This window comes from Symsagittifera roscoffensis, chromosome 9 (assembly GCF_963678635.1).
Source record: "Symsagittifera roscoffensis chromosome 9, txSymRosc1.1, whole genome shotgun sequence".
NCBI lineage: Eukaryota > Metazoa > Xenacoelomorpha > Acoela > Convolutidae > Symsagittifera > Symsagittifera roscoffensis.
In genome coordinates, this window is record NC_087070.1 from 14,920,099 (window position 1) to 14,932,515 (window position 12,417).

The 12,417-nt window shown below is 33.5% G+C and overlaps 1 protein-coding gene across 1 annotated transcript in view; it reads left to right on the forward strand.

Moving 5' to 3' along the window:
• Positions 1–850: 850 nt before the first annotated feature.
• Positions 851–12,417, forward strand: part of LOC134854445 (glutamine synthetase-like) — a gene marked incomplete in the record, with an annotated part of 29,987 nt that continues 18,420 nt past the window's right edge. Inside the window, 2 exon segments of the mRNA XM_063870697.1 lie at positions 851–1,022; positions 10,615–10,717. Of these exon segments, the coding sequence (XP_063726767.1) occupies positions 10,641–10,717 (77 nt within the window).

The window sequence follows — 12,417 nt, forward strand, 5'->3', positions numbered from 1 at the left end:
GTTTATCTCATATTTGGGGAAACATATTTTGGCAGTCTCTCATTGGAGACTTTGCTGAGTATCTGCTAGTAGCTAGCAGAAGCTGTCGAATACAAAAGTATCAAAAGAGCAAAAAATGTGTCAGAATCATTGATTTTTCAGATCTGAAATAACCAAGAAAAGGTAAATTTCAGATCTAAAACTATATCTGAAATAGATTATTTCAGATCTGAAATAACCAAGAAAAACAAAAATTTCAGATGTGAAATTAGATCTGAAATAACCCGTTTCTAAAATATCCAAGTGCTATTTTAACGTTTCACGACCCATTTTAGATCTAAAATTTAGATCTGGAAAAGATTTTTTCAGATCTGAATTAGAGCATTTACTAGGTACGAGTAAACAAGCGACGTTGCAGCTGCCGCAGCCAACATTGGAATGGTCAAAAGTTCCACTCTAGATATCAAAAATGTTAGTTTTGGTGTTAAAAATTTTATCATTACTCTCGAAAACGGCCGCAGTCTAAAAAAACTGTCATTGAGACTTTTGTCTACTTAGGCCCAAAAGTGAAGAGCACCACTATTGAGCACTGCAGTTGCTGCTTCAATGGTACATACTGTATTGGTTAGAATAGATACGCTTTTACGCGATTAAGGAAACTCCCTTGGGACAGAAGAAACCAGCTCCCTTATTTTATCTGTTTCTTGCACATATATGTCTTTTTCAGAAACAGACCCGCCTTGCGGATTGTCTCTGAAAAGTAATTCGAGTCTTTCTAAAAACAATCGAAGAGCGTTTTTAAATGCAAGCATTTATTTTCACTTGATTGATCCGGCCGTTCATAAGCAAAACATGCTGTAACCATAACCTGGCAAAACAAATGATTACATATAGAAAACACTTTTATACAATGATTCGGCGCGAATGAAGCACTCAGATTGAAGATAATATTCAAATAAACTATTGTATATCAAAAACTATCTTGCTAGATGCACATTTTCATCTGTGCTAGAATTTGTGAGTAAAATTGCTCGGAAGCAGGGGTGAGTAGAAAAAATTCTGACAAAAATAAGAATAAAATTGCCCAAAAATCATTAATACTTTATATTTTCTTATAACCTGGGATTATTGTTCTGTCTGCCAAAAACCAGAGTATAACAAGTTGTAAAAAGTTGAAACGGACAGAATTCATTTAACAAAGCAAATGACTCAAAATCCACCCCTACCTACTTCAGAAAATTTTGCATGCAAAGTTCCTTTTTTTACAGATAGAGAATGTGTCTCAAGGTCACCTAACTCAAAATTGCATGCAAAAACTGGCAGATTGTGCTTTCTAATAGTTTCTGTCTGTTTCAACTGGAACCTGATCCAAACTATATATTATTATTGGTTATAAATTAGATATTTTATCCCTATAAAATATTGAAGACTAACCAATCATACTCCATCTAACTAAAAACCCATTTATTTGTAAGTGCTGAAATTACTTGTAAATTCAGCTCCAGAGCATTCTGAATTTAACTTACAACTTAGTTGCCTTTTCCAAGAGACCAACTCGTAACAAACCAGTATACTCTAGATCTATTGAGACTAAGAGACATAAGAGTAAGATTAAGATCGGTATTAGACTAAGAAGTTGCACGAATCTATCCGGCCGAAAATAAGATAGCGTGACGAGCAGACGGTGTACCTTATCTGAAAATACTCTATGAGTTACAAGTCCATCCCAACTCATCTGGTGCGACCATAAGTCTCGAACAATACCTTAAGGAATAAAACAGCTTAGAACTAACTAAAAATAGATTAGATTTAGACAAACATTCACAAAAATGTTACACGATAAATAATTTAATTGAAATGTCTCTACGACTCAAAAGATCAGAGCCATTATTCCGAACAAAACTAGAACTCCCCGGTATTGGGAGAAGATCTCGGACAAGAGACGATATACGACTACAACGGAACTTATCCATAAGTTTCATGGTCGTACGGCAAAAGCTAATACAAACTTTTTCATTTAGAGTTTTATTAGCAATAAACTTAGCTTCATTTGCAGACATAGTATCACTGAAGAAAGATTTTCATCAATAATTACAGGCGCTAACCTTATTATTGTACAATAACGACTGATAAAAACATCACTAGTCGTTTCCTTTAATCTGCATTAATTTTGAAAAAGATATCTACAAAAAATGTTTATTGAAATAAAAAACAAAAAACTAGTTAGTAAATACACAAATTGTTCGTAATATATAAATCATCTCTTCATCTTAGCTTCATCACCTAAACATAACAAGCAAATCATAAAACCACTAACATCATCAAAAACTAAACACGAACATCATCACAGCAATATTTTTGCACCATATACCCAAGAATACCGTGTAAAACCACCTCGACCAAATCAAGCATCCCAAAATACAAATTTTTTACTCACAAAACCTAGCTAATACACAAAATCACCAACCATTGCAAACGCAAAAACCAACCTATACACAATCATATCAACCAATACAAATACAGAACCCAGTTAACACAGATTATTATCAACCAACACAAATGCAAAATGAAATCCCACTACCCTATTATTTACAACAAAACGAAATCACAAAAAGTCAACTTACAAATTTTTCACAAATGCCAAATGCCACAGAATCACTACAGATGACTATGAATCCATACCTCATGGGTGGATCATCAATAAAATCAAACAAACATTGATGGTATTCACCGGCACAGATCCTGAATATTCTGTAGAAGATAATTTAAATGCAGTCACAGCAAGTTTATTTTGAACATAGGACCTGAACCCATAAATACGCCACTTCACCACAATTGGATACATAGAAGCACAGCGTTAAAACAAACCACACTTGATGGCGCAGCTCAAAAATCGTTTTCAGTTTTACCTATAGAAATAAAATCAGATTGGAAAAGATTCACACAAAAATTTCCAAAAATGTTTGATTCAGAAAAGAACAAACAGCATCAAAGAGTTTTTTGCAATGAATTTTGTAGACTACCAAATGAAACGATCAAACAACAAGCAGATCGAAACACTAGTCCGAAAAGCATACTCACTAAACACTCATGATTAAAAAAACACAAAAATGACAGAAATTTTAATGATGACTCTAAGACCTCAATTACGAAAAATAGCAATTAAAAAGAGAGCATCACATCCTTCCTCAATTCGAGAACCAGATCTAGATTTCAGAAAACTAGTAGAAAAACTAGAACAAGCAGAAATCACTATGAAACTAGAAGAGACAGATAATCTCAAATTACAGTACGTTAATAATATTCAAAAAAGAACAACACAAATAAATAATATACATAATTCAGATACAGATTTATCCCAAAAAATCACTGAAATTCTCAAAATATATGAGAAAAACCCAAATTTTAAAGACAAACCATCATTTAAAAAGTGGTGTAACTATTGCCGAAGATACGGACACAGCATTGCTGAATGCAGACAAAAACAGCAAGAAAATCAAAATTAACCACAAAAGTACAAAGAACCAAATAAATTATTTTATCAGTATATGAAAAAAGGTTAAATTTACCAAACAAAAACACGATTAAATATTCACGATCACACTCAAATAGACAGAATTATTCTTCTGATACCAGTTCCAATTCGCATCCTAGGAATAGACACTATTCAAATGATAGATCAAGAAACTCATCATACAAGAGACACAGAAATTATTCCAACAATAGAAACAGAAGTTATTCAAATAATCGAAATCAACAATATAACAATCGATCACGAGATTATTCAAACACTAGATCAAGTCACCGAAGATCTAATTATAACAATTATCAAAATAGATCACGAGAAAATTCACAACACAGGAATCCAAACTTAGGAAAGTGATATAGAAAACACACTTTTAGTCAACTTGATAAAAGTTGAAAATGATTATGAAACTGTTACATACGAGCAACCTTTTCATTCACATATTTACGAAATTTATTTGGAATTACTTTTAAATTATCATACTAGACCTAGAAGTAATAACATACCAATAGAACAAATAGTAAAATTAGTAACAACATCACAACAATCTGAAAAAGAACAAACACCATGTTCTAGTACAAATCACATTTACCAGAAAATACCAAAAGAACCACCAAAAGCAAAAACTTGGACAATCCCCTTTCTTTTAGAAAGTCCAAAAAGTAAAGAATTTCAACCACCAGACCTTGAAATAAACTTTTTAATAGACTCTGGAGCAAAATTAAATTTCATCAATATTCCTACTTGGGATGAAATCAAAACTCTACACCCGAGACTAACACCCGTAAAAACAACAAGTAGATTAGCGACAGCACATGGCTCAACCATAACAAATTATAGAAAAATTCAATTTTTCCTTGTTCCCACTAAATCAATGGAACAAAATAAACTTCTCAATAAACCATTTAAAAAAATATTCCATATCACAAATATGAAACACAATATTATTGGATTTCCATTCATCACAAAGTACACACCAACTATTAATAAATTAGATAGTGAAATTAATATAAAAGATAAATATACAAAAATGCAAAACACCGCTTTAACATTTTTCCAAAGAATGAACAAACAAACACCCTTCTTTTCAAAATTTTACCTCATCTATAATAAAGAAAGAAAACATCTCAAACCACTCTCAGGTTATATTTACGAAATTCTATTTGTCAGAATTTGAGTTTAGACCAATTCACAAATTTTTTAGAGTAACAATATCATCCATAAACTACACGTAAAACTCAAATTCCGATATTATTTCTCTACACGTAAATAATAATTCACTATACAAAATCACCTAACCTTTAGGACTCTTAGGATATTGTGAAACTAATGCAAAAACTTCCCCCGCAAAAAAGTAGCATACCGAGTCAATTATATATTAGAACTACTAGACATATGTCAATCAACATTTCTTGATGAAGAATTATCAATGGACAATATAATAAGCAATCAAAAAAGGAACACCGACTTTTCACAAAAACACCTTATTTTAAACCAACATTCAAAACATCACAATATACAGAACACCGATAAAAATTCTCGACAATGTTCAATTTTCAACAATCTTAAAACACACAGAATGAATTTGAAAAATTAGCCGACTTACTTTTAAGATACCCAACAGTTTATGCAACATCTAAATTTGACGTTGAAAGAAAAAAATCACCACTACATTTGCCCTTGAAGCCTGACGCAGTTTTAAAAAATTAAAAAGCAAGTAAAGTACCAATTCATTTACATGATAAAGTCAATGGACTACTTGACATTCTAGAACAAATAAACGGTAAATATTTCACAACCGCAGACATGAATAGTGCATATAACCAAATGCCACTAGATGAACAGTCACGACGATTAACACAATTCGTTATTGGAAATCAAATATACGAGTTTAACAGATTATTCTATGGCATATCCATAGGACCAGCAGCTTTCTCAGCCTTCATGAGTAAAATCTTTCGACCACTCATACTTATTAAAGATGCAATCACATACATAGACGATATTTTTATGCAGTCACAAACAAAAGATGAAATGTTCATAGTTCTAGAAAACTATCATCAAATTCTAGAGAACGAAAACATGAAATCAGCCCCAGATAAATCATATTTTTTTAACTTGCCTAAAATTTCTTGGACATATCACAGAAAAAGGCACTATAACCCCACTGAAATCACGAATTGATGCAATTAGATGATATTAGATGAATATATCATGATGAAAATAATCTAGATGAATATAATCTTTTATGTCTTTAAAATATCCGCTGTAATCTTGTACGTAAATGTCTGAACCTCCTGCTGTTTCTGCAAGTTTTCGTAAGTTTTGATCTATTGATTGTCGTTGTATAGTGTCCATTTTTGTAAGTAGTTCTTGAAATTGTTGTGTGCATATGTGGAATAGATGCCTATCGATTGTAAATCGATATTTGGGTTTCGGGCTGTAGCTCTAATGCTTTCGGGTGAAAACTGTTTTAGTGGTGACATTAATGATGGATATGGTGTCAGTAGATAGTATTTATCTACTTACAATAACGACCACACGATATCTCACCAATCAATGTTTTTAGTTTTGTACATTTCAAAAACGAACTTTTAGCTTTTCTAGGATGGCCATATTATATCTTAGAAAGATTGACTATATTATACGCAATGTTTAATTTTATTGGATTTATTTTTTCTTTATTAAAAGGAATTTATAACACATATGCAATCCACACACAAGTCAATAGACAACCAAGCGTAGCACGCATACTTTTTGCAGGATTTTTCGGAAAATTTTCCACATCTATAAATAAATTTTTTTTAGATGCACAAATAAAAGAAAACAATACAAAATTATCAACTACACCAAACACATATGACGAATCACAGAATAACACAAATACATTACCTAAAGCACCACAACTACCTAGTTTAAATCGTAACCATCCAATATCACTAGTACCACGAAACTTCAGAAACTTAGCACAAGTAAACATCGCAAATTCAAGACCAAATCATCTACAAAGTCCAATTCAACACATTGTAACACAACAACCTCAAAACGACGATACATTACATATGAACAAATATTCAAACAACCACATACCACAAATTTTCAATCTCAGAACAATCATTTTTTTTAGCCCACGATGAGTCGACAAGTTGGATCCCTTCACCGTTCCATTTCCCATCCAGCCAACCTCCAAAACCCAATTCCCATCATCCCAATTTTTGCTTTCCCGCCACTTGAATCACCCCACCTTAACCCATCATCCGGCATGGATTTTGACACTAATTCAGACATCACCGTTTTTAATACAATTTCCCAATTTAATAACTCAGACATCGAAACCACAGACAAATTTGCAAACTCCGAACCCAGCCCATCAACATTTTCCCAACCCACCTTTCGACCCATTCACTCCAAGTCCAAAAATGATTCCCCCTCTACCGTTTCTCATATTTCCCAAGCAACCCCGACATACTCCCCCTTTACCAATGACCGTTCCAACAACAATTCCCCAGAAACCACACAAATTTCAGAAGAACTAGATAATCTAATAACACTCCAACAACAAATACAACGTCCTCACACTCTATCCATTCACCAATTATCATCAAACATAACATCATCAATTTCACCAACTCCTACACCCTCTTCAAATTATACCCCTTCTTTAGCTCAATCCTCAACATCAACCCATTCATCATCCACTACTAACCGTGCATATAAAACATTCAAAAGAAAAATTCCTAACCACCCGTTTCCCTCCAAACCCGGAACAACCCGCGATTATTTAAACCACCCTGACCACACTAATACTCCAGACTTTCTCCAAAATTCCCTACCCCTCTTCCCCCAATATACCATTAGTCATTCCAACCCTCACACTGAACAACCCTACTATGTCGATGAGCATGTACTAATATACACACTTCACTGGGCATCATTTTATTAGTTCTCAAATCCACTTTGTATACCACTAAATAACACACCTCACGAAATAGAAAAAAAAGTAAACTTGACCTTTTTAGACTAACCACAGCACTAACACCTAGACAATTTACGCACGTAGGATATAAAAAACTACTAAAAATTTTCACTGCACCCCGAGCTAATGATTATTCTATTGAATACTATGATCACAACATTATCAGACCTAATCAAGATCAACTTCTCGACGAAGATAAGTTCGCTAACCCACAACTAACCGAAAAATTTTTCATCCAAACACCCTGCATCTTTACACTAAGCTCACTAAATAAAAAACACGACCACATCATTTCCGAAGCACTAATCGACATCCAAGCCTATGAATCATTTTACGATAAACTCAAACTTTTTCACAAACCTTTCACTTCCTCACTCCAAAAGATCGAGATCTGCACTGTTCATACGACATCATGTTACGAACTAAACAAACTTACACATATTATGGATTCATTCAAAATCATTTTAATTTACACACACCTTCACGACAACCCCACCATCATTTTCAAATTATTAATTCAAAGAACACTTCACCATTTTTCTTAAATTTCACATACTGTATTAAAAACACTAACTTCTAAGGCATCCTCAGAAATTACGACCCAATAAACCAATTGTATATATTTTGTCCACTCACCAATACCTTTAATGTAGAAGAATCCCGACCCCTCATTATCCCGCATGAATATATTCAACCTATAGAAATCCCAATATTAGACTTCATTCACAATACTAAATATAATCACAAGCTTCTTAACCTCATCCAGCACAGCAATCACGAGTATTCCGTTGGCACTGAAGAACTAAACACCATAAAAGCACTTCAATTGCTATGGCCACTACTTGAAACTAAAAATATCATTCGCCTATTAGCAGTGTAACTAACCACATCAGATTCAATACACGATATCTTCCCTCATGGCTTCTTCCCCGATAATTAGGTAAGTACAAATTAAATAATTTAACACTAATAATCTCAAAACAGACTAACCATTTCTTATTAAATGTTTCTTCATTAGTCTTTAGATCACCATCATTTATAAACAAGAAAACAGAAAACAGAAATAAAAATTGCAAACTCTTTTATACATTATAATCTTTTCAAATAGCAAACTATTTTTTAATTCATAAACTTTTCTTAACTAACCGCAATAAATGACGCAAAAAAAAATTATTCTCTACAGCAGTAAATTCATCTATAAATTCTTTTTCCCAATGGGGTAAATCTAAATACACTGAAAATAATTCAATAATTTCAATCCCCACAATGCAGTATATTTAAACTTTTCAGCAGTGAATTTTTACAAATGTCAGCAGTACTAACACAGCTCGCCCACGACGATTTGTTTAAATTATTGATTTCAAGTTTTAACTTTCACTGATAACAACTCAAACTAATAATAACAGGTTTCAAACTTTCTTTTAACCTGGTCGGAAAGGAATTATATAATAATCCCAATTAACCAACGCAGCTTACTAAACACCATAAAACACAAACTAACAGCATGACTAAGAAAAGAAAACCCACAGTATCCAAACTGGATTAAACTAGATTAAAGAACTGATAGTTTATTTTTTTGAAGACTATTGATAAGTCTAAAAAAGAAAGCCGAAACACCAAAAAGTCGAAAGAAAAACCCAAACCAAACAATTTGATTTTTAAGAAAAGGACACAACTAAAACAAAAATTGGAAAAAACCAGAAACAAACGCGACACAAAAGGTTAATACAAAACAGGACCCCATAAAAAACCAGCATGAAATCAAACCCTCACTCCTGGCCTAACCCACCAGAAGAGGACGACGTCCTGAGCATGCTTAATAGCCGGCCTAACCCACCGTGCTAGAATTCACGCTTTGTGACACACTCCTTATTTTTGATAAGAGGTACTCAAGTGTGAGTAACTCTTTTAAAATAACTGAACTAAAATTAAAAGATTTTGCGCTAAAAACTAATAAAAAATCATAACTAAAAAGAAGGACTAACTGAACATTTATTTATGTAAATTATATTTTGCAGTAATATGGATCATACACAATCACGAAAACGAGCATCAAGCAGCTAAGACGACCTCATCACACACAACCTATAGAATGGCTGAACACAACCCATATGCCGCTCACAACCACAACTCAAAGGATTTGAAGTACGGCTTGACTCTGAAGCAAAGGGCTTCATTGAAACAGACCAATGACCACCTCGATGTTCAAGTATAGGTACAGATCCGAGTTACAGGGCATTCCCTCCAAACTCGAGCTTCACGCCATTCCCAATTCAGATCGAAACATAGTTTTCCATGTACAGACGATCATAACAAACCATCTTGAAATCAGATTGATTTTGTTGACGGTCTCAGTCATCGTTGAATGACAAAATGAAATCTACGATTCCAGTTTCCTGGAGCTTCTTCCCCCAAGAATGGAATAGAAATGATGCTCGCGAAATACGAACGATCAATCATCCATCCTCCATTACAGAAATAAGTCAAAGAAACAAAAACTCTGTAAACCCCGGATGGGTGGAACCTGATCCAAACTATATATAATATTATTGGTTTTAAATTAGGTATTTTATCCCTATAAAATATTGAAGACTAACCAGTCATACTCCATCTAACTAACAACCCATTTATTGGTAAGTGCTGAAATTACTTGTAATTTCAGCACCAGAGCATTTTGAGTTTAACTTACAACCTAGTTGCTTTCTCCAAGAGACCGACTCGTATCAAACCAGTATACTCTAGATCTATTGAGACTAAGACATATAAGAGTAAGATTAAGATCGGTATTTGACTAAGAAGTTGCACGAATCTCTCCGGCCGAAAATAAGATAGCGTGGCGAGCAGATGGTGTACTTTATGAATTAGACCATCCGTCACAACCCATAACTCAAAATTGCATGCACAAACTAGCAGATTGTCCTTTCTAATATAGTTTCTGTCTGTTCCAACGTTTTTCTACAAACCATTAGCAATAAATTTATTGAAGTTGATCGTTTCAAAAACCCAAATTGATTCGAAAACCAAGTTTTCACGTATTTAACTAAGAAGGATTTACGTTTTTGTTTTTCAACGTTACCTATATTTGCCATCCATTTGTCTCTATTTATACATTTATCTGAATTATTCTGTTCAGTTAAAATAAGAAAAAATCATTCAACAATGGACGAAGTTCCCGAATTAGCGAAGAATGTGGACTTCACCCGATTCACTTGGTGTGACACGATGGGTATACCCAGGTCAGTACACAAACCCCTCCCCTATCTCCTCTTCTCCTATCAGTCCCCTCCCATTCCCTCACCCCCCTCTCCTGTCTCATGTAAAGGCCAGAAACTCTAACGAAACATCCACTGAATACGAGTTGGGTTAAATAATTTAGTGAAAGGGAACAAATCAACCGAAGTATAGAGTAACCAAAATGAGCAGAACAATTTTATGTACAGTAGCCAAAAGAAATGTCTTTGTTCCGACCCCCATACGAAGAGGGAAGGAAATGTGGTGTTGGTTATTTTCCCGCCAACGGATTTTGTGATTCAAAGAGATCTCATAAAGGCTCATAAGGGGTCAAGTAGGTACCAAATAAAAGACATTTCAGCTGTGATTTGGTTTCACAAAAGTTTGTAAAAGAGGTTTTAGTCTCGACAAAATTAGTAATTTTAAATTTCCCGGCCACATATTCAATGTTGACAGAAATGGACGTACAGAAAAGTTGGAGAACTCACAAAACTTTTATTTTTTAAATAACTTAATTGAAGGCTGAAATGAAATTATTCACAAAATTTTTATATCGATCAAAGCTTCTGGCAAGTTATAGCATTTTTTTCAAACAAGCTACCTAAAAGTGTGTATTAAGTTTCAAGTGGTTTTGAAAGCTTCGAAAAGCCCTGAGTGGTCCGACTGTCCCTTTATTCATATCGAATAGTTTTTGGGAAATGAAAATTTTGAAAACCTATAAATTTTGGACAATATCAAAGAGTGATATGTTGAGTCGTACAAAATTATTTTGATCGATCCAATTAACTAGCCGCAATCCAACTTGGAATAATTTTGTGCGGGATAATTCGCCACGCGTAAATATTTCGCGTTAAGCTCCTAGCAATATGAATAAATTCATCAAAGCGCGCATAATTTAGTCCAGTACATGGCAAATTTGGCAAATTTCAAACCCCCAGAACTTTACAAAAATTAATCAGAGGTAAAGTATTTTTTTTTATATTTGAACTTAGGAGGTCGATATCTTCAATGTGATATAAACAAATGTTTATTGAAAACTATTATTTCGATCGGCAAAAATTGACTGAAAAAAGACCACACTGAGCATAAGTATTCCGTTTTCTTCAAATGTTGGAACAATAAACTCGAAAAGTGTACTTTGAAATTTTTGTACCTTGAATTGGTCATAAAACTAGAAAGTTATAAGGTCAGCTATTCGAGGGACAATTATGAATAATTGAAAGCGAAATTGAACGCTCATTAAGTATTTTCTAAGTTTTTACTTAGAATCGTTTATACGAGTTTAACAGATTATTCTATGGCATATCCATAGGACCAGCAGCTTTCTCAGCCTCCATGAGTAAAATCTTTCGACCACTCATACTTAGTAAAATTGCAATTACATACATAGACGATGTTTTTATGCAGTCACAAACAAAAGATGAAATGTTCATAGTTCTAGAAAATTATCATCAAATTCTAGAGAACGAAAACATGAAAGCAGCCCCAGTTAAATCACTTTTTTTAATTTGCGTATAATTTCTTGGACACATCATAGAAAAAGACACTATAACCCCACTGAAGTCACGAATTGATGCAATTCAAAAACTCTAACCACAACAATTAAAAAAAATCCAAGAATTTCTCGGAATGTTAAATTTCTTAAGTAAATACGTATATAGTGTGCAATTATACTTAAGACCATTTTATAGCACTCTTAGACAAC